Here is a 24,463-nt window from a genome sequence, read left to right as displayed (position 1 = left end):
ATTATAATAGAATATAATATGGTATATTGGAGTATAGGAAGTAACTGTTTGGCTCATTAATTTCGGATTCCGGCATGTATTCCAATGTACTAGCCCGGTCTGGTTACCAAGCAACTTAGTAAACGAATAGAATAGAATAGAATAGAATAGAATAGAATAGAATAGAATAGAATAGAATAGAATAGGCTTTATTGTCATTACAACAGCTGTGCAACGAAATTGCAGGTGGTCTGTACCAGCGGCAGTGGACTTATATCTGAATAACAACACAATAGCATACAGACATATCTTAGAAAAGTATGAAATCTAGAAAGTGTGCAATCAAAAAATATGTGCAAATTACAGATATACTGTTATGAAAGGTTCAGGTTTAAAAAAATATAAAAAAAAAAGTATTATAAAATGTACAAATGTAGTAGTAGTGTAGACAATGTAAACACACATGTACCAGTGTAGAAAGAGAGCAAAGACATGCTGAAGTTGGAAGGTTCTTATTTGGCTTTAAGGTCTGCAAGTGCAGAAAATTATTGGTATTCAAAGTGTTCACAGGCATGCAGTCTGAAAAGTTAAAGCTGGATTACAGTTACAGTTACTTTGAGCAAGAGTGAGTCTAGTTACCTGGTTAATCAGAGGAAATGGCTGAATTAGCCATTTAAAAAGGTCAAGTCAAACATACAGGGTTAAACTGGCAGAAACCCTACACAGGGATACAGGGACAGGTTAGTTTAATTAATTAATCAATTAATTCATTTATTTATTGAGATAGTGTTTGTTTTTTTCCCCATACATAATAAAGGAATAGATTGTTAATTTCTTTACAAAGCCCAACTTCAACAAAAAGTGATAAACATAAACAAAGCATGAAACACCTTCAGCTTTTGACAATATGTGTTTGGAGTTTTCATTTTCCACAGTCTGAACCTTCAAACTCCATTATGTCATTGCACTTGTAAGCCCATATTTTAATGACGATTCCAATTGGATTAATTATTCAGCTAGGGGTGAGCGATATGGCAAAAATATATCACGATTTTTAAAAAATAAAATCACGATCTCGATTTTATCATGATTCTTTACATTGATCTTTGAGACCGATTTGCAAGTTTTTGAACAGCGCAAACAAACTATTTCCCTGACTAAAACACAGCCCTGAAAGAAAAAATTAAACAGACAATTTAGCCCAAAGAATCTAATTAATTAATTTAGTTTGTGCAATTTTGCAACATGTGCCAAGAACATAAACATACTAATCCCGTACCTGTCAGATGCTGGTGAACACCAGTAGCTGGTAGTGGTCTATATCTGTCATATCTCTGATCTGATGACATGAAAACCTGAATTATACCGTATTGCTTTGGTCATATTTGAAGAAACCCTCATTGTTTGTGATTCGACTCTTTCTGCCACTGTCCCTGCTTGGTTTGCTTTGTCCAATTAAGTGTTGTCGGTGACCTTTTGTGGTTTTGCTTTGGCAGGACCAGAGCTGGACAGATGACTTGCCGCCGTGTGAGATGTGCGGGGTGGGAACAGCGCCAAACTGTGTGTACGGTCCAGACGGTAAAGGCACCCAGAGCCACCCCAACGAGGACGGACACCTCAGGTTCAGGTGAGAGCTCCGGGAACGCCCACGTCTAAAACCACACCCAATCATGTTGTGTTGTAGAGAGGACACACATGACGTAGAAGGACAATCCAGCATCCAGTACATGTGTCGTCCACCTTTAACCCATAAAAACCCAAACGTCCACCTTTAACCCTTAAAGACCCAAACATCCACCTTTAACCCTTAAAGACCCAAACATCCACCTTTAACCCTTAAAGACCCCAAATCTGACCTGGACCACTCTCATATGTGGTCCTCAATCTCACCCAGACCACTTTCATATGTGGTCCTAAATCTGACCCACACCACTTTCATATGTGGTCCTAAATCTGAGCCGGACCACTTTCATATGTGGTCCTAAATCTGACCTGGACCACTTTCATATGTGGTCCTAAATCACATCCAGATTTGATATTTTCCAATGTGACTTCAGTCTGAACGTCCAGGTCACATTTATCCGACCTTTCCGTCATTGAAATGCGACAAACGTCCCCGTTGTTGGTTCCAGTTGTTGGTCGGAGCAGAGGAAAACCATATTTCCTTCTGTAAACACAGTGTGTATCTGCATGGTCTGGTATTCCATCAGGACCTCTTTAATGCATGTGGGTCACTTCAGGACCTCTTTAGTGCATGTGGGTCACTTCAGGACCTCTTTAGTCTGTGTGGGTCACTTCAGGACCTCTTTAGTGCATGTGGGTCTCTTCAGGACCTCTTTAGTCCATATGGGTCACTTCAGGACCTCTTTAGTGCATGTGGGTCTCTTCAGGACCTCTTTAGTCCATATGGGTCACTTCAGGACCTCTTTAGTGCATGTGGGTCTCTTCAGGACCTCTTTAGTGCATGTGGGTCACTTCAGGGTCACATTCAGTTCAGACTAAAACTGATAAAAGTCACATTTAATGTGGAATATGAACCAACACACAGAAAAAATCAGATTTGACTCATAAAGTCTGAATTGTGCATTAGACCTGCTGTGGGCGGAGCCTTAGTGTTGGTTCTCCTGCTGGTTCTGTGGAGGCGTTCTCTGCAGCTTTTCGTCCTTCCGTCGTCCACCCTTCACAGACCTTCTGTGTGCTTGTGTTTCCTGTCAGAGGAGAGGAGGGCTGCTTCCTCTACGGCGTCTTTAACGGTTACGACGGCAGCAGAGTGGCCAGCTTCGCCTCCCAGTGTTTGACGGCTGAACTGCTGCTGGGTCAGCTCAACTCCAGTCACACAGACAACGACGTCCGCAGGATCCTCACACAGGTCTGCTCACATTTGGGCGGCTTCTTTCACCTTATACTGAGCTGTGTAGCTAGCAGCTCGCTAGCCACGAGATAGGAACATGTTCAAGAGAGAAATGGAACAGAAACCCTTTTTGGATGAATGAATGAATCAATGAATGAATGAATCAATGAATGAATGAAGTCTTTATTTGGAACATGTCGACAGTGATATCAAAACAAAAATCAACCTACAAAATATAAGTACTGGTACATAAATGATTGATAAGCAAACAAACAACAATAAATAACAGATATAGATCTATTATTAGATATAGATATAGAAATAGAGTCTGGTTTTGACCAACTCTATATGTAAAGTGTCATGAGATAACTTTTGTTATGATTTGGCGCTATATAAATACAATTTGATTGATTGATTGATTTGATTGGTTTTCCCCTGTAAGTTGCTTTGGAAAAAAGCGCCTGCTAAATGCCTGCAGCGCACGCTGCGTACATGATGTGAGGTTTTAGGGGGGTCCAGGAGCGTAAGGCAAGTGATGTTGCCGTGCGGGCGTCAGACAATACCAAGGCACACAAAGGGGTGTGGATTTTATTGTTCTCATTTCCTGTCTGCAGCGCTTTGTGCCAAGACAAGGGAATATATTTTTTCAAAATCAAATCTCGTTATCATTTCGCTGGACGATCACACACACACACAAACACCGCTACGCTGCTTGAAAGACAGCATCGCAGGTCAAATCTCAGCGTCAGGGCCCCCCAGGGGGACAGCATCAGGGGCCCCGATGTTCAGTGACCCTAGCGAGAACCCTGCTGTTATCTCCAAAAATTGGTGGAAAAATGTTCAAAAATTCATAAATGCATTAAAGATGTTTTGAGGGGTTTTCTTTCTTCAATACTGAACCGAAAAAAACAAAACGTGGCTTTGTAAACCGATAACGTACTGAACCGAAAATTATGTGTACTGTTACAGGCCTAGTAAATATTCTGAAAGAATGAGGATTTTAAAACATGTTAGGATAGTCTGGTCCAGACTGGTCAGATCTGGTTCAGACCGGTCAGTGGTGTCCCTTGTGTTTGACTGGGGTTCTGCTGTTGCACACCTGACGCAGGTTTCCTTCTTTTTTCAGGCGTTTGATGTTGTGGAGAAGAGCTACTTTGAGACGATCGACGACGCTCTGGCAGAGAAAGCTCATCTGTCCAACTACCTACCACACAACGAGGTACGAACACACACACACACTGCAGAGCAGAACAACAGCTTAGAGCACAGGGGTCAAACATGCGGCCCGGGGGCCAAATCCGGCCCCCCAAAGGGTCCAGTCTGGCCCCTGGGATGAATTTATGAAATGCAAAAATTACACTGAAGAAATTAATCATTTTAGTTCAGGTTCCATATTCAGACCAATCTGCAGTGGGTCGGATCAGTCCAATACTGTCATAATAGCCTGTAAATACTCATAACTCCAAATATTTCTCTTTGTAAATATAAAAATTTTCATGTCATTTTACCGTATTTACACTAAAACAAACTAACATTTCACAAAAACATGAATAACCTCAACAAATATAAATATTTTCAAATGTCTGAAGTATAATTTTAACAATATTCTGCCTGTTCTTAAATGTTATGTGTGATTGTTTATCCACTGTGATCTGTAATTTGTAATGTACATGTTTAAATGATAAACTGAGACAGAATATTGTTAAAATTGTGCTTAGTTTTCTTCAGAAATGTCAGTTTGTTCATATTATTCACATTGTTTTAAAGGATAGTTGGTAGATGGAAACATGTTCATCACATAATTTTACTATTTTTTTTTGCTCTAAAACAGAAGAAAGTTTGGAGTTGACATGATTTATATATTATTATGTTATTATTTCACTGGTCTGGCCCGCTTCAGATCAAATTTGGCTCAATGTGGAACTGAACGAAAATGAGTTTGAGGCCCCCGGCTTAGGTGGATGTGTCCATAGGTTTCCTTAGCGGCCACTCATTAGTCATTGGAAAATGAGCCTTTTTCCATTCTAATTGGTCCCTTTAGCTCAGGGCTGCCAAACTCATTTTAGTTCAAGTTCCACATTCAGCCCATTTCCATCTCAAGTGGGCCGGACCAATAAAATAATAACAGAAGACACTGTAAATAATGTAAACTTCACATTTTTGTCTTTGCTTTAGTACAGTGGCTCCCAACCTTTTTTCACTCCTGACCCCATTTTAACATCACAAATTTGTGGCGACCCCAGACATTCAAACAGAGACTTTTTTTTTTTGTTGCTAAAATTAATTTGTTTTTGATCATGCAATAGTTTGCTATCCTATGTTTCAAATACATATTAATTTTAGAGGACATTTAGTCTATATAATGTCTGTTATTGTGGACAGAGGCAGTAAATCCAGGTGTAGATTACTGCACAAAGGCTCAGGATCTGTCCAGTCAGTCCAGCTGGGATTTACAAGGAGGACAATTAATACTGAACAAACAAGAACTGGAACTATGAATTATGAAAGAGCTGCAGCATCTGAAACTGACCACAATGAACATTTGACACAGAAACAGAACCGCAGAGAATCAGAACCACACATAAACAGAGCCACAGATGAACAGAACCACAGTGCTGCAGTTTCACAACCACAGTTTGTCATGTCTTTTATGGATTGGGATTGTCTCTGTCAACTCACCATATATTTTTTTATTAGTAAGGTTTTTTTTTTTTTTAATTTTTATCAATTACTAGAAATTTTAGGTGACCCCATTTGAATTCCCTACCCCAAGGTTGAAAAACACTGGTTTAGTAGAAGAAAATAACATTAAATTATGAGAATATTTATTTACCAGTAAAATAATAACATAAAAACCTATAAATAATGACAACTCCAAATGTTGTCTTTGTTTTAGTGCAAAAAACCCATTAAATTGTGAAAATACATACTTTAATAAACTAGCCAAGCAAAAAAAATCCCCCCCCTAAAAAAAAGGTTACGATCACATGTTTTACAACTGTGTGTTCAAGAATAATGGTGTACATGTGCCTGTTCTTTTGTTTCTCCGTCCTCTGTGTTGCTGTTTATATGCCTGTTTTTCTTTTCTCCACTCTTCCTTTCTCGTCTTGTTTGTTCTTCGTTGTCATTGACTCCTCTTTTTCCCATCGCTCCTTCTTTCTACTTTTCCTTTGTCCTGAACTCTCCTTCCACTGACTGGGCCTACTCTTCCTCTATCTCCTCCTTTTTCTTCCCTAACACTCCATTCTGTCCTTCTCTTCATCGCTGCTCGTTTCTCCTTCTTTTCGCTGTTTCCCTCTCCAGAACATGTCCTTCCATCAGCTGTCGTCTCAGAGTCAGAAGGTTCAGGAGCGTCTGTCTCAGCTGGAACAGGAGGTTTCTGGGGGGGCTACAGCCGTGGTGGCTCTGATCCTCAACAACAGAGTCTACATCGCTAACGTTGGTATGGACACACACACACACACACACACACACACGTTCACAGACTTCGCACACAAACCAACTCTTAGAATGAGCAGTCCCTCCAGAAAAATACAGGCAAAAATATTTGACTATGTGATGGAATATGTGGGTTTTTGTGGGTTTTTATGGGATTTTATGCGGTGAAATTGCGGTAATTTGCAAAAAATGTGGGGTTGCGAAAATATGCAAGAACTTGAAAAAAATGTGTGTCAATGAAAATCAGTGATTCTTGTCCCACCCCCTGTTCTAACGAGGCTACTACTAAATGAAACATGTCTAATTCCATCCCATAACAGTCAAATGGACAGAAGTAAACATCCAGTCCCTCCCGTAATGGGCTGGTTCTGTTGGAGTTCTGCTGGATTTTCTAATCCGGGCTCAAACATGGATTTAACATTCAAGAGTCACTAATAAAAGAAGTGTTTGACCACAGTGAAGTAGAACAGACCGTCTGTTTAAGGTAGAACGGACCTTCTGTTTAAAGTAGAACGGACCGTCTGTTTAAGGTAGAACAGCTGATGACATCACACGTCTCATATTACATCACTACTCGTGACAAGTTACAGTACAATATTTTTAAACTTTATGTGAAAAAATGTGGGAATTACAAAATCATGCAAGCTCCACATATTTTGCACAGAAATATGCTGTTACTGCAGTCAATATGTGCCCTTTTTGAAAAAATAGGGACCCCTGCGTAATGTGCACTATTTACTTGATTATACGTAGAATTATGCGATCGCATAATCCCATTTTTCTAGAGGGACTGTGTATTGATCTAAATTCATTTTCTGGCAGTTATACAGCACCATACCTTCTAATTTTGATGCCATTTTCTGTTTTTGTTGCGTGCTGATTTAAACGGGTGTGTGTGGTAATGCTGGCTTTCTGTGGCTCCAGGTACGAACCGGGCCCTTTTGTGCAAGTCCAGCAGCGATGGTCAGAACCAGGTCCTTCAGATTGGAAGACCACACAGCACAGACAATGAAGAGGAACTGCAGAGACTGGCTGCACTGGGTGAGTCTGCAGTCCAGTAGATGGACCAGTACCAGAACCAAGAGAATGGTGGACTTCAGTGAGTCCACACAGGCAGGGTTTAGGGCAGGCCTCTGCAACCTTTATCATCAGTCAGAGCCATTTTGCCCCCTCTTCCACCAAAAAAAATAGTCTGGAGCCGCAAAAAATAACACAGCTTATTAGGGCTGTGCAAATAATCGAAATTCAATTACGATTTCGATTATTACACGCAACGATTACAAAAATTATGTAATCGAGAAAAAACGATTATTAATTTTGAGTTGTTTAATTCACGCGCACGCAAGCTCCCATGAGCTGCTCTGCCCCGCCCCCCTCTAAGCTACTGCTGCCAGCTAGCCGGCAGGTCCACCCCAAGAGGACAGTTGTACCTAGCGACCTGGAAAAACGGCAGGAGAATCACAGCAGAAGTGCTTGGTAAACAAAAAAGGCAAGTCCAATTCAATTGTATGGAATCACTTTGGGTTTGATGAAGAAGACGAAGAGCAAAAACACAGCACGTGCACAAAGTGTTTGGTAGTTGTGTCCGCACCGACCGCTAACACAACAAACCTTTTTAACCATCTAAAGTTTAACCACCACCACCTTTATCATAATCTTATGAAAAACTAAAACACATAAAAACAACTCCGTTTACAACTTCGTCCGCAATGCAATCTTCAGTCTCCGAATCTCTTTACGCTGCAACTCCCATATTAACCTAACCCTAACCCATATAACCCTAGCGTGCGTATTCGAGATGGCTGATGTATACAGAAGGCCTGAACTGAAACCTCACGGCACGCCACTGAATTTACTGTTTCATACTACATTGAACATACTGGAATTTATAATTTGCACTTTACGTGAGTTTTTTTTTTTTTTTTTTTTTATTGCTCCAGTTCTATGGCAGGTCTATAGCAGTTTAATTCCAGTGCACTATTTATTTACAAAAGGAAACATACTTGAATTTACAGTACACTTATTGCATTCAAAGATTTTTTTGTTTCGTACAAAAGTGAACATACTTTGTTTTAGTGGTTAAAAGCTTTATTTATGTTTAAAGAGTATATTTTACATTGTTTTGCTAGAAAAAAATAAACAACTTTAAGGTTAACAAATAATCGTTTTTAATAATCGTGATTTCAATTATTGCTAAAATAATCGTGATTATTTTTTTTTCCTATAATCGAGCAGCCCTACAGCTTATAAACTTTTAAAAGTTTTAATCTTTTTTTTTTTTTTTTTTTACATTTTATCTGTTACAACCACTGAATACAACAAACAGAGGTGCAGTGTGGAATGGATTCTGGAGTATGATTACTCTAACAGTACACAGTAAAAGTAGCTCATAGTATTTGTGCTAATACTATATGAAGTACTAATACCAAAAATACCAAATTCATGAGGTACTTATTGGAAAAAATAATTTTATTCATCATTGAATTTAGTCTTAAAGCCTATTTCAGATGAAAAAACAAACACTTTTGGAGCTTGGAAGGGATTTTTGAGTATGATTACTCCAAAAGTACGCAGTAAAAGTAGTTCATAGTATTTGTTCTAGTAGTATATGAAGTACTAATACCAAACATACCAAATTCACAAGGTACTTTTAGGAAAAAATAATTTTTTTCATCATTGAATATAGTCTTAAAGCCTATTTCAGATGAATAAACACTTTAAAGAGAATCTGTTGTAGGATTACCCCAAAAGTACACAGTACTCATACAGTCGCTCGATGAAAAGTATCGCTATGTATGGAAATGATTCTCTTCAAAACTCAACACTGCCTCCACAGTTCCCAGTTGTACTGCTCCATATTCTCTGTCTGAATTATGTTAGTAATAAACAAAGGACAGACAGAACCCTCCGTCCGTCTGCGTCTTTAATGTAGAGCAGAAATGAGCCCTTACTTTTGTTGGCACATTCGCTCCATGCAGCTCATCTACTGTAATTGTCGAATGAGTAGCGCACAAAAAAAACACTAGCGGCTGGTTTGACCACACCTCCAGAGCTGCAGGTTGCTGACCCCTGGTTTAAGGTTAGCCCATCGATAGCAGGGGTGTGCCAATACATCCATTATTAGATTCATCGTGATGCGACACGTGACGATTCAATAACAATTCATAAATGTTCAAAAATGATTATTTTTCATAATTACTCGACGACAGGAACACAACCACCACGCAGCAGGAAAATAAAAGTGGAGCATGCCGCCCGGACGCCTTAAAGAACGGACCAGAGGAACACAGTCAAATTAACTGGAACTGTTTGGATACAGTTACAGAGCCTCACATTCACCCAACGGGTTTGAAAGTTAGCGTTTGGAAGTGGCTGTCGTGCTCTGATGTGTCCGCCAGAGGGCAGATACAAAATTCCAAACCGAAAGAATTTTGCCCAGAAAGCAGTTCCCGAACTGTACAATGAGACCAAAACCAAAGTAATGGAACCACTGAGAAAAGCATGGAGGAGAACTCCAACATGTGATACATGCCAAGTCTGGCATAAGGTTGCAGCGATCTGATATTAGGATCAGATATCGGCCCCAATATCAACATTTTAGCTGGATTGGGGCTCTGTAAAAACAACCGATCCGTAACACCAGTGCTTCCCCTTTAAATTTTTGTGACACAGGCTCCGTCATGCATGACCAGGGTTGAGTGGAGTTGTTCAAACACAGACAGAACCATGGAGTGAACTAAGGCTCTGCAGTTTGGAGGTTGGAGTTGGCGTTTGGGTGTTTAATGACCACATGGGCTCCTGCTCCAACTGAACATTTAGTCTAGAACAGGGGTGTCAAACTCCAATCCTCGAGGGCCGGTATCCCGCATGTTTTAGATGTTTCCCTCTTCCATCACACCTGGAAGCCATTACATCGTTATCATTCTTCTGCAGAGTTTGATGATGAGCTGATCATTAATTGAATCAGGTGTGGCTGGAAGAGGGAAACATCTAAAACAGGTAAGATACTGGCCCTCGAGGACCGGAGTTTGACACCCCTGTTCTAGAACATGCTGCAACTGGAAGTGACACTCCACACCTAGAAAGGATCAAGTTATTTTCATTTGTCAACACAATCTAAAGCACAGGTGTCAAACATGCGTCCCGGGGCCCAAATCTGTCCAGCCAAAGGTTCCATTCCGGTCCTGCAGGATGAAAGTGCATAAATGAACCTGATCAGCCCAGGCTGTCCAGATCCTGTTGGTTCAGGTTCCACAGACAGACCAATGTGATCTACAGTCAAAAGAATAACACAATAAACCAGAAAGAATGACAAACACACATTTACTGTGAACAATTATGTGGAAAAAATTTAAGTGAAAAAATAACATTACATTGTGAAAATATTTACATTTACAAAACTATTCTTTCACAGTAAAATGCAAATAAATACATAAATAAAAACAAAGACGAACAACCTGAAATGTGCAATTTGAACAATATTCTGCCTGTTACTAAATGTTTTGTGCATTTATTGATCCGCTGTGATCTGTAGTCGTGTTAATAATAATAAGAGATGTAATATTGTAGAAATTGTTCAAATTTTAGTTCCAAACTCCAAAATTTTAACAGTATTCTGCCTGTTACCAAATGTTTATGGAACACTGTGTGTAAATGTATATGTATTAATAATAAGTCCAGGCAGAATATTGTTAAAATTGTACAAATTTTCTTATAAAATTTCTGTTTTTTTCAAGTTATTCACATCTTTTTGTAAAATGTAAATATTTTCATGATTTAATTGGGTTTTTTTTGTACTAAAACAAAAAGAAAAACTTGGATTTGTCATTATTTATAGGTTATTAAGTCATTATTTTACTGGTTCTAGCCTGCTTGAGATCAAATTTGGCTGAATAAGGAACTGAATCAAAATGAGTTTGACACCCCTGATCTAAAGGTACTTCCTGTTTCGAAAGACTTCAAAATAAAATCAGTTCCTGAAATTACTTAAATTAAAGCATTTTCTCTTAATAATTATCAGCTGTGGTATGACTCTTTTACTATTAACAGTCAACTGAAACATCTGAAAATATATAAACCAGTAATTCATCCTTTAATATAAACTTAAACCAACATGAATTGTCAAGTTTTCTTTAAACTCAAATAAATTTGTCCCATCAGAGGTATTTCAGCTGAGCCACACCAGCTAAGGCTTGGAGCTTCTTAAATCAATAATATCAGATCATTATTGGGTATCGACTGAAACACAAGGCCACGGTGTTGGCAAGAACAGAATATGAAAAGGTCCCGTTCAAGGACGGTCCCTTCATCCTCCTCTTTCTTCACCTCGTGTTTTCTCACTCAGGGGTGGATTCGTCTCGTGTGAGGCAGGCCGGTCAGATTGCAGGCCAGAGCAGCACCAGGAGGCTGGGAGACTACCGTGTCAAATTCAACTACACCGACATCGACCTGCTCAGGTACAAGTTGAATATGCAGATTTCATGGCTGACCTGCTGCTTTTGTATTATGTTCACGTCTTGTCTATTTATCAAATGTGAGTGTGACCTCAGACAGGTAACACACGTCTGAAACTTCTACAGTTCAACTGGTTTATGAGTGGGTATGTCATAGGGATGTCTCCATTTGAGCTAAAGGTCGGTATCAGCTGCCGATCTGACATTTTTTAGAAGACCGGATCGGATTTAGTCCCATGATCCTGTTTTCACACAAGTTTTCAGAGTGGTTCCGCTGAACGGCTTCCGTAAATAAAAACGACACATCATGCAACATCTTCAGTGTGTGGGAAAACTCTCTGAAAAGCAATGAAAGTCAAGCAGCAACTTGAAAGATGTGTAAACTGGAGGAGGAGGAGGAGCATCAGGGCTCACTTTAATACAACAAATTAGATTTGTCACTTACAAAAGTATCACATGACAGGCACGGGGGTCAGTCAGCGCTGAGCCCATGTGTTTAGCGGGCCCGGTGGATCATGGTCTTGTGTGCAGGCGACTTAAAAATACTGAGGCTCTAGACCACAGGTGTCAAACATGTGTCCCGGGGGCCAAAACCGGCTCACCAAAGGTTCCAATCTGGCCTGTGGGATGAATTTGCAAAGTGCAAGTTAGGGCATCAAACTCAAAAATAATATCACAATAACCTATAAATAATGACAACACCAATTTTTTTCGCTTTGATTTAGTGCAAAAAACATTAAATTATGAAAATATTTACATTAACAAACTATCCTTTAACAATATAATGTGAATAACCTGAATGTCTGAAGTAAATTAAGTGCAATTTTAAAAATATTCTGCCTGTTACTGAATGTTTTGTGCCTTTGTAGATCTGATCTGTAATGTATACAGGGTGGGGAAGCAAAATTTACAATATTTTGAGGCAGGGATTGAAAGACAGTGTATGACCAATTAGTTTATTGAAAGTCATGAGAATTTATTTGCCACAAGAAAATGTCCATAATAGAAAATGTTTTTATTCTATGCGTCCTCCTTCTTTCTCAATAACTGCCTTCACACGCTTCCTGAAACTTGTGCAAGTGTTCCTCAAATATTGGGGTGACAACTTCTCCCATTCTTCTTTAATAGTATCTTCCAGACTTTCTGGTAATAGTTTTGCTCATAGTCATTCTCTTCTTTCCATTATAAACAGTCTTTATGGACACTCCAACTATTTTTGAAATCTCCTTTGGTGTGACGAGTGCATTCAGCAAATCACACACTCTTTGACATTTGCTTTCCCGATTACTCATATGGGCAAAAGTTTGTGAAAAGGTATGGATAATAGTGTTAGGTATGATTATGACATCAATATATGTTTGGTTTCAAAACAATTGACGTAGTGCCTGCTGAGAAAAAACAACTAAATGTTCATTGTACATTTTGCTTCCCCACCCTGTATGTATAAATGATAAGTCGAGGCAGAATATTGATAAAATTGTTCTTATATTTCTCAACAAATTTAGTTTTTTCTGCTTATTCACATCCTTTTTTTTTGGATAGTTTGTAAATGTAAATATTGGCATTATTGGATGTTATTTTTTGCACAAAAACGATTTGGAGTTGTCATTATTTATTGGCTGTCATGCTATTATTGTACTGGTCCGGCCCACTTCAGATTAAATTAGGTTGAATGTGGCCCCCGGAAGAAAATGAGTTTGACACCCCTGACAGTCTGGATAGCTTTTTGTCACATCTGCCACCGGAACAGCGCATGGACCTAGCAATGCTTATTAAAAGCTTTCCATGTTTGTTTCAAGGTGTGGGAGATTTTCGTCACCAATTTTTCATGAAGTCGGTAGTATCCTGTAATGGAAACGGTCTGGAATAGGACCTGGTACCTGAGTCGAGTCAAGCCGGTTCCATGTAGTGGAAACGCGGCATAAGATTGCAGGATGTTACCTGCACTAGATCAACCCCAGCATGTGAAATCTGCATCCCATAAATGACCTGGTTCAGTATTATCTGAGGGTCCATGGGCTCTGATGTGGACCTTCATCTGTGGAGAACCCTTGTTTGTAGCGTTTGTCTAGTATTCTCATTTATTACTTTGTTTTGTTCAAATATCAGGATAGTTTCTCAAAGGTAGTGAGACCAAAAACTAGGGATGCACTGATTACTGACACATTTAGAACAACTACCCAGGGCTGGGCCGGTTTCCATCCTACTGATAATACTATGGAGGTACGGAGCGGTGCGGACCGCCGCCAGCAGAAGTGAAAACCAAACTTATGGTTCATTTGTCTTTTCTCTTCCTGCTGAAGCTAAACTTTTAAACCTTACCAGAGAAAACACTGCAATATTAGTATCACATTAGTGTTCCCTCTGTCGTCTCCATGTTTGTTATTACTGACTTTTTTCTTCTTCATTAAACTTTCCTCTTCTTCGTGGTATTTGTCCAGTATGGTTAATTCAGAGCGGCGCCCCCTGGTGGATTAATTGACAAACGCTCATTCCAACACATTAAATGTCAGCAGCAGCACTTTGTTCCAGTCAGACTAATGACAACGACAATAAAGCACATTTACAAAAGGAACTAACAACTGGAATGGGATTATTAAGGACTAGTATCAGTACTCGGTATCGGCAAGTACTCAAATGTAAGTACTCGTACTTGTACTCGGTCTGGAAAAAAGTGGTATCGGTGCATCCCTACCAAAAACCTTCACAATTCAGCGCTCACATGCCGTCACCCTGGAGCCACCACAGTTCACCTCTGGTTTGGATGAAACAGATGGATTTATATGAAAACTCTGCACAGAAGAACTCACAGAACTCAGGTGTCCGAGGAACAATCTGATGTGGAATCTCTTTTTTTTGGCTGTGTGTGTGTCAGGCAGTGGAGACTTAAGGGTTTATATTATGGTCTGTATTATCTGATGTGGCTTTAGTCCAGCAGTAGCTGAACCTCCTCTGTTGTATTCTCATTTCCTGTTCCTGTGTGCAGCCCAAGCCCAAAAACCCAACTGCATTTATGACTCTAAATAAAACACACTGTAGAGTCTGGACAGAATATCCTCGTCATTACCATCAAAGTCACACAGGAAATTTGATGTGGGTCGCGTATGAGTGATTGTTGGATCTGTGAGATTATCTTGATTTATTATATTTAAGTCAAGGATCCCTTTTGTTTCTGTTTGTTCCTTTATTTTTTTGAAACTTTTAGTTTTCCTTCCTTCTTCAAACTTTGTGCCTTTCTCCGTTTCTCCTCCTGAATGGTAACCAACTTTGTGCTGCTGTTCCTCTTATTATAATTACTTTATTGATCTACTCGTACTCGTACTCGTGCTCGTACTCGTGGTCTTCCTCTTCCCTGGGTCTGGGGGGGGCAGCAGCCTCAGCAGAGGAGCCCACACAGCCCCCACCCCACCCACTCCCACCAACTCTTCTGGGGGAATCCCCAGGCGTTCCCAGCCCACAGATAAAATCCCTCCAGCGTGTCCTGGATCGACCCTGAGGTCTCCTCCCGGTTGGACACGCCCTTAACCCCTCTCCAGAGAGGCGTTCAGAAGGCATCCTCACTAGATGAACCTCCTCCACTGGCTCCTCTGGACCAAGGTTATTATCGTTAACGAAAACTTAACAAAATGACAAAAACTAGAATTGAAAAAACATTTTCGTTAACTGAAACAAATAAAAACTACAGTATAATTCAAAGAAAAAACAATAACTAACTGAAACTCTATTGTGTGTTTACAAAACTAACTAAAATATTTAAAAATTATGGATAAAATTCCCTTTGTTTTCGTCTTTGTCAATGTCGGATGGAAATGAAATCGATTTATCTTGCTTGAGAAATTTTAGCTGGTGGCATCATACGGTACGTCATGGTCCGTCACTTGTGTTCACTTGTGGTTTCCAGTCGTCTTCTGGTCCCCACTCTACCTGGAAACATGGAGACTAAAGTTGGGAGAAAGCAGCAGAGTCCTGTCTGGGATTTATTTGAATACGACCACAGAGAAGAAGAGAAAAGAGACGACTAAACTACAACTAATACTAGATCTAAACTAAAACTAAGCATTTAGAAAAAAACTAGGGATGCACCGATACCACTTTTTTCCAGACCAAGTACGAGTACAAGTACTTACATTTGAGTACTTGCCGATACCCAGTACCGATCCTAGTCCTTAATAATCCCATTCCAGTTGTTAGTTCCTTTTGTAAATGTGCTTTATTGTCGTTGTCATTAGTCTGACTGGAACAAAGTGCTGCTACTGACATTTAATGTGTTGGAATGAGCGTTTGTCAATTAATCCACCAGGGGGCACCGCTCTGAATGACCCATACTGGACAAGTACCACGAAGAAGAGGAAAGTTTAATGAGAAGAAGAAGAAAGTCAGTAATAACAAACCTGTAGACGACAGAGGCAACACTAATGTGATACTAATATTGCAGCGTTTTCTCTGGTAAGGTTTAAAAGTTTAGCTTCAGCAGGAAGAGAAAAGACAAGTGAGAGATAAGTTTGGTTTTCACTTCTGCTGGTGGCGGTCCGCACCGCTCTGTACTCCCGCTGGTATTCTCTGTCTGGGTACTCATCCTTTATCACCTGGAAAACAGATGAAATGTACTCAGAGGATGGACAGAACACTGTGTCTGTATCTGTCTGTGTCTGGAACGGTACTGTCAGTCAGCCTTACTTCGATCATTTATTTGGTTCAGTCTCCACACTCTTCACACTCACACACATTATTCCTCCTCCTCGTACCTGCTGCACTGAACTGGGAATGGCACACAGCCATTAGTGGTATTGGTGCATTTGTATTGGATTACTTTTATGAGTATGAATACGAGTACACACACTGAGTATCGGAGCTGATGCCCTATACTCGTATCGGAATCGGTGCATCCCTAAAAAAAACGAAAACTAATTAAAACTAGCAAACCTGCTCTAAAAACGAATTAAAGCTAACTGAATTAGAGGGAAAAAAGTCCAAAGTAAATAAAACTAAATTATAATGAAAAATCCAAAACTATTATAACCTTGCTCTGGATGTGGAGGAGCAGCGGTACTCCTCTGAGTCCCTCCCAGATGTCTGAGCTCCTCCCCCTATGTCTAAGGCTGAGCAGAGGAACCTCATTTCGGCCACTTGTACTCATGGCCTCGTTCTTTGGGTCATTACCCAGAGCTCATGACCGTAGGTGAGGGTCAGAACATAGATCGACTAGTAAATTGAGAGCTTCTCCTTTCGTCTTAGCTCCTTCTTCACCACAACGGACCGGTTTAGGGTCCGCATCACTGCAGATGCCGCCCAAATCCACCTGTCAGTGTCCCACTCCATCCTACCTTCACTCGCGTACAAGATCCCTAGTAGGGCTGTGTATCGGCAAGAAACTGGCAACACGATACAAACCACAATACTAGGATCACGATACGATATATCACAAAATATCATGATACTGTTAAAAAGTCCGATTTTTTATTGGTTTTGTTTTCTTTTTGTTAAAAATTATTTCCTTGAAGAATTGAATTACACCAGAAATCTGCATAAATACTAAACACGATTGTATTTAATAAGAACAGGATCTAATGCTACATCACAAAATGTTCCTGTGTTGAAACTTAACCCTTTCATGCATGAATTATGAGAATGTTAATCAAGATTTTTTTTTCTTTATTCCTCTTTAGGCATTAAAAAAACAATGCGATTATTATTATTTATTTTTATGAAACTATTTTTCATGGAGTTGCAAAAATGTCCACTAGGCTGGACACCATGCATTTCATTTTGGAAACAACGAAACATGTATTTACTGATGTACTGTGTGAAAACTATGAAATAAAATCATTTAATGCTGCAAATATGATGTTTTCTCACATTTTAACATACACTGCAAACAAAAAGTTATGGATATTTTAAATTTCTGGGCTATTTTTAACTTACTGGCCGATGGACTGTAAGCTATTGTCGTCATGCGGCGTCTGTCGTCATCTATCATCCGTTACAAAAATTTCAATCGTCTTCTTCTCCGAAACTACAATTCCGATTGACTTCAAACTTGGTATACAGCTTCTTTATGATGATGTCAACAAAAGTTAGTGAAATTATTGGGATCCAGATCTGATTCTGGATTTGGTGCCACTTTGAAAAATGTCCCCATTATCAGAGATAGGAAGTGGATGGATGCAATAACTCAGTAAATCTAAATGATCTCCAGTGTAAATGTCTCCAGTCCAGCCCTGATGGGGAGATGACCCAAACATAATGTCCACATGCTGATCAGGATCTTCTTCTGGATCTGGAACTGACGCAAAATTTAACATGGGCTCTTATGGGAAAACATTTCAATCATCTTCTTCTCCCAAACTCCAGTTCTGATTGACTTCAGACTTGGTATACAGCTTCTGTATGATGATGTCAACACAAGGGATTGAAATTATTTGGATCTGGATCTGATTCTGGATTTGGTGCCACTTTGAAAAATTTTCCCATAGTAAGAGATAGGAAGTGGATTGATCCAATAAATCAGTATCAATGAAATCAAGTTGGAATTTGAATTTTTTGCAGATCTGATTGGAATATGAGCAAAACATGGACTATTTCTATAATAGAATAAATACACAGAACTGGGTGAGAATAAATGGATCTGGATACATTTACCTAAGCTTTTAATTTGGCCGGTAAGATACAGGGACACTGGTCCAATTTTTTTCAGTTAGGATTTTTGCACAGCGCTTTTTACTTTTTTTGTGTGAGTTGAAACACATTTTTTTAATGACCAGACATAGTTTTATTTACAAATGGCAAAAATGACAAAAAGAAATGACAAAAAAAAACAAAACAAATATCCTTAATTTTTTGTTTGTAGCATACTCTAATACTAGTCATTACTCACTTTATGGAGATAATATGCCAAAAATAAAAATTGTTAATTACAGTCTAATAACACTGACAAGGAATTGATTTACACTCAAACAAATAAGATCAGGTTTATCAAAAACAGCAAAGTTACAGTAATGTTTTCACTTGCAGTGTATTGTGTTGGCTGATATAAAACTGAAACGACAAAATCCATGAATATACAAGAGAACAGCAGTAGAATAGCTGTCCACTGTAGTGACCACTCTGCATGAAAGGGTTAAATTACATTTTACAGACATTATAGTTTAAGATCCTGCTCAAAACTTCATATTCTATTAGTTCAGAACTAATGTCACAACATCAAATATAAACAAAAAAGGACAAGAAAAAACAAAAATGAACTTCTGCAATATCTGCATTCGAATAAATATCTAAAAATATCGATACAGTACTTTTTAATATTGATACAGTATTGTGAAATGAAATATTACGATATATATTGCAGAACCAATATTTTCTAACAGCCCTAATTCTGAGATATCCACCTGAGGCAGCCCCCGCCCCCCACCCCTTCCATTATTGATCTGTTGTCTGTGTTTTTCTCTCACGGTTTTGTTTTCGTCTGCTGTTCTGTGCCAACAGTGGAGCCAAGTCCAGGCCAATCATTGCAGAGCCAGAGATCCAGGGCAGCTACTCTTTGGACGGGGTAACGGGCTTCCTGTTGCTCATGTCAGAAGGTCTCATCAGTGCTCTAGAGTCCGCCCACGGCCCAGAACAAGCCAATCAGGTACAAACACTCATCAGTCCATCCAAAGCTTAGATACACAACAGAGGAGAGAATGGAGTCAGTCTGAAGCATCAGCAGTAGAGTGTGGGCTTCATCCAGACCCCTGTGGAACTCCTCAGTGTTAGACAGAACCACTTAGGCCGCCTACAGGAGGACTCGTGTACTTTATTTAAAATGTTTAAGTGGATCAACTTCATGTTACCACAAAAACTGATTATTCCCATGATTAGTGTCAAATCATTAGTTGCAGAAATCAGATGTTATGGGACTAATAAAGGCTGATCTTATCTTGTCTTATCTCGTCTCATCTTTCTTGTGTTGATTTCTGGGACATTTTATTTTGTTACCAGGCTGTGAGTATCATCCATGGTGATGTCAGTGTATCTTCCTCTCATTCCTCTCCCTTATCTGTCATCTCTGGTAGGAAGTGGTTGCCATGGTAGCAGCAGAGTTGGCCCAGCAGACCAGTCTGGAGGCAGTGGCTCAGTCGGTGGTTGAGCGCATTAAAAGGCTACACCATGATGTCTACGTTTCTGGTCGTCAACGATCGACGTACTGTTCTCGACACGAGGACATGACCCTGCTCATTCGCACTCTAAACTACCCCCCCCTGGACGACGGAGCCCTCACACCCACACAAGGTAGGCCAGGGCATTCTGGGAGGGATGTGCATGTCATGGAAAACTTCTTCTTGGGATCGTCCTTGTCATTAGTTAAATCAGCGCTAACAAATCTCATGTCAAATCTGTTGGATTTATAAACACGTGGAAATATGAGTCAGATCTGTAGACCCTCTTTATGTTTGTACACAATGATGACGTAGAACGTATGCGCTCACATTTTGGCAACTAAAGTATAGCGGAGATAAACAGCTTGTCAAGCTATGCAAGGGGGTTATCAACTAAGGATTGCGACTGTTACCTGAACTAAGCTTGCGCTAGCCTATCACCACATCGCCATTGGCGATGCATTTTCCTGGTTGGCGAAGTTGTTTTCAACCGGTGTAGCCACTGTGGCGAAGGTATGTTTTAGTAAAATCAACCAACTTACATCTCTGATTGAAAATGCCCAAGCGATAACCAAGGAAAATAAGAAATGTGGTCTCCACTACTGAAGAGCGCTGCCGAGAGCAATCGAACTCACCCGAACGTTTCCGATTTTTTACAAATTCCCACTGCACACAGAGGGGTATGGAGTGGTGCAGACCACCACCAGTGGAAGTGAAAATAAAACTTGTGGCTCATTTCTCTTTTCTCTTCCTGTTGAAGCTGCGCTTCAAAAACGCTGCAGCATTTGTATCACATTAGTGTTGCCTCTGTCGTCTCCATGTTTGTTATTACTGACTTTTTTCTTCTTCATTAAACTTTCCTCTTCTTCGTGGTATTTGTCCAGTATGGTTCATTCAGAGCAGCGCCCCCTGGTGGATTAATTGACAAACGCTCATTCCAACACATTAAATGTCAGTAGCAGCACTTTGTTCCAGTCAGACTAATGACAACGACAATAAAGCACATTTACAAAAGGAACTAAGAACTAGAATGGGATTATTAAGGACTAGTATCGGTACTCGGTATTGGCAAATACTCAAAAGTAAGTACTTGTACTCGGTCTGGAAAAAAGTGGCATCGGTGCATCCCTAATGTATGGTATCATACTCAGGTGTCTCACTGGTAAATTTATTTTATATTGAATCTCATGAACATCAGTGGTCAGAATAATTGTATTTGTAAGTCTATCATTTATTGTTTTGTTATACATTAGATTAGAAATAAGAATAGTTTAGATGAAAATGTTGACTTCAGTTAATGTTTTATGATTTTTTTTGTGTGAAACTGAAGCCAGATTGAACAGATTTTTAAGGTCAAAATGCACCAGAATGCAGGAAAAAGACTTCATTTTTCCCAAAATTTCCCGGGGGAGCTATGCTCGTCGCCAGATCTGCACTCAGGGCTGATTTCACTGGAGAACATTTGATGCTAGAGTACCCATCTGGTACCCTCCCTTTTCTTCAGTTCAGCAGGTACCAGATTTCTTTTTCCAGTGAAAGCCCTGAGTGCATATATTTGAAATAAGACTAGGCAATAAAGAAATCAGCAAAAACATGTGATTTTACCCATTTTTCAGTGTCAACTGACCTTGACCTTGTCTAAAATCATGTGACCTTTGACCTGTACATAATTTGAGACCTTCATAAACGACAGTAGCATCCCCCAAAACCTCTAATATGACATTTGCATGAGCAAATATGGCAGAACTAACTGACAAATGCAGGATTTTCCATTGAAAAATGGGTTTTCTGCACTGGGCTGACTGACACCCTAAAGATAGCAGTGGGGGGGGGGGGTCTAAAACTTTATGGATTGGGCTGAAATTTTTGGGGGGAGTTACTAATATATAAGAGATTAACTGGTCAAATTAAGAGCTTGATCAGAAAAGAAGTCCTAAAAATGGGACGCCTTAGGAATCCTATAAAACTTGAATCCTCCGGTGGAATAGCGATTCGTACAACCATATATGCAACAACCAGACATGTTGATACTGGGAACAGTTTGTAAAAGTTTGCTAACCAGTTGCTCCCTCGTCTTTGTTAGTCAGAACCACTGGAGAACAGCACCACTTCTGTTGCTAAGATGCGCACGCAACATTATGTGACGTAGGCTGAAAAAGGGTCTATAGTGACCCAGAGATCAGCTGTTTTTGGAACTTTAAACACTTTGATTTCCAAGCCTGCAACATAGAAAAAAACCAGCAGGTTTATGTTGACTTCAAAACTGTATCATGTGTGGACTTCTGTGGGGGACACTGGGGGGGCCCAGGGCTCAGTCTTCTGCTTCTGTTTATAGAAGACTGATCTTGTCAAGAGTACAATATAAAATAAGAAGCCTGTTCTGGATAGTAGCAGGGGTTCCATTAGATATATTTTGCAGCAACAGCCTGCCACTCCAAAATTATTACATCAATTAATTTATACAGATGAACATCACAAACAAACATTTTTCTGGCACTGCTGAAAAAGATTCCCAGAGCAAACATGGAGTAGTGTGATGTATGGTGTGCATTTGAATCCTGTGCATGTTTGTCTCCAGCTAAACTCAGACCAGACTGAAGTCATTGTCTTTGTCCCACAAAAAACCAAAGTGTCATCAGTCATCTGGAATCTGTTACTCTAAAAGCTACAAATCAGGTTCTAAATCTAAGGCTAATACTGGACTCAGACCTAAACTTTAACAGCCACATTAAATCAATGGCATCATCAGCCTTTGACCATCTCAAAAACACTGGTGGAATCACAGGTTTAAACCGGTCTAAACCAGACTTAGACTTATCCATGCATTTATCTGGACCAGGTTAGACTACTGGAACAGCCTTCTCACTGGACTCTAAACCAGCTGAAGACAGCTGCAGAACATCCAGAACGCTGCTGCTGGAGTCCAGACTAGAACCAGGAACGACCACCATATTAGTCCTGTGCTCAGATCTGTGCACTGGCTTCCTGTGGCTCAGAGAATAGACTTTAAAACAGCTCTGCTGGTCTAGAAGTATGTCCATGGTCTAGCACCAAAGTACATCTGGGACACGTTGGTCCCATATGAACCATCTGGGACCCTGAGAACCTCATTGACTGGTTTGACAACCTCTGGGACTGGTCTGAGACCCTCATGGACTGGTCTTTTGCTGGTGCCCAGAGTCAGGACTAAACAGATGCAGCTGTGTTTCAGTTCTGTGTGTTTCAGTTCTGTGTTTCAGTTCTGTGTGTTTCAGTTTTATGTGTTTCAGTTCTGTGTGTTTCAGTTTTATGTGTTTCAGTTCTGTGTGTTTCAGTTCTGTGTGTTTCAGTTTTATGTGTTTCAGTTCTGTGTGTTTCAGTTCTGTGTGTTTCAGTTTTATGTGTTTCAGTTCTGTGTGTTTCAGTTTTATGTGTTTCAGTTCTGTGTGTTTCAGTTCTGTGTGTTTCAGTTTTATGTGTTTCAGTTCTGTGTGTTTCAGTTCTGTGTGTTTCAGTTTTATGTGTTTCAGTTCTGTGTGTTTCAGTTCTGTGTGTTTCAGTTTTATGTGTTTCAGTTCTGTGTGTTTCAGTTTTATGTGTTTCAGTTCTATGCAGCTAAACTCTGGAACAGTCTTCCTGATGATGTGAGACAGACCTCTACTGTGGGGTCATTCCATCCCAAATTAACCAGATTTCAGAAAGTGCCCCATGTGACCCCCTCAGAAAATTCTGAAAAAAATCACACTTGTTCACCTACAGATAAACCAACACATCCAACATTTTAATGTCATATCTGTGATAGTTTAGCAGATACAGCCCTTTGAAAATTAATGGTTTTTTTCAATTTTGCAGTTGTGCTTTTGGTCCAACTGTGAGCAGCTGTCTGTCCTCAGGTATTCCATCCACACTGAAACTGAAACTGAGTGTCTGGGCTGAAACCCCCTGAACAGAGCAGACTGTGCATCAGAAGAACTGTGTGCTCCTTCATGTTTGGTCCATGAGGCCTTGAAATCAGGCCCAAAGGCTCATTCTTAAATGTCCTCTGTCTTCAGACTGTCACTGGGACAGAATGGATGAATGGACACACCTCATGTTTTTACATGGATTCTTCTGGTCCAGATGCAACAGTCAACTGAAAAAGACCACATTTAATGAAAAGTGTTGATGTGAGGACATGAAGAAAATGGGTCCGTTTACATTTGTCCCAAAAATCCTCTTTATTTGAGCACCCACATGACCATGTGGACAGTTCAGGAACATTTGGACATTTGGACCATGTCTTCATATATGTTTACAGATGTTGTGCACTAAATTTGAGCTTTGGGATAGAACTGGTTCTATTTGTAATATTTTTTGGACTGCATGACTCTATTTTCTTGCAGTTGTATCCAAATGTAGGTGTAAATGTCATTTGAACAGTAGAATGGCATTGATTATTGCACCAGTTCTGATAATACTGCAGATATTTGAACTAGGCTGTGGAACTGCAGGATGGCTCAGATAGAAGAAGGACACATTTACCACAACTGGCTCAGGTTGAAGCCTGGAGTAGAGACTTCTGGGAAAGTGGATGGAGCTGGTCAGCTGACCCAGTTCCACCAGGGTCATCTGACCCAGTTCCACCAGGG

The 24,463-nt window shown here is 39.9% G+C and overlaps 1 protein-coding gene across 6 annotated transcripts in view; it reads left to right on the top strand.

Annotated features, from left to right (window-relative positions):
- Positions 1-24,463, top strand: part of tab1 (TGF-beta activated kinase 1/MAP3K7 binding protein 1) — a 45,155-nt gene that overhangs the window by 294 nt on the left and 20,398 nt on the right. For all 6 annotated transcript variants that reach the window (XM_030144392.1, XM_030144384.1, XM_030144410.1 and 3 more), the window contains exons 2-9: positions 1,476-1,606; positions 2,695-2,848; positions 3,957-4,049; positions 6,134-6,272; positions 7,193-7,309; positions 11,613-11,724; positions 19,204-19,348; positions 19,773-19,989. In XM_030144392.1, coding sequence (XP_030000252.1) covers positions 1,476-1,606; positions 2,695-2,848; positions 3,957-4,049; positions 6,134-6,272; positions 7,193-7,309; positions 11,613-11,724; positions 19,204-19,348; positions 19,773-19,989 — 1,108 coding nt within the window. The remainder of the gene's footprint in view (positions 1-1,475; positions 1,607-2,694; positions 2,849-3,956; positions 4,050-6,133; positions 6,273-7,192; positions 7,310-11,612; positions 11,725-19,203; positions 19,349-19,772; positions 19,990-24,463) is intronic.

The sequence above is a fragment of the Sphaeramia orbicularis genome, chromosome 1, assembly GCF_902148855.1.
Source record: "Sphaeramia orbicularis chromosome 1, fSphaOr1.1, whole genome shotgun sequence".
NCBI lineage: Eukaryota > Metazoa > Chordata > Actinopteri > Kurtiformes > Apogonidae > Sphaeramia > Sphaeramia orbicularis.
Note: the sequence above shows the minus strand (reverse complement) of the source record. Positions and strands in the feature narration are given on the sequence as shown.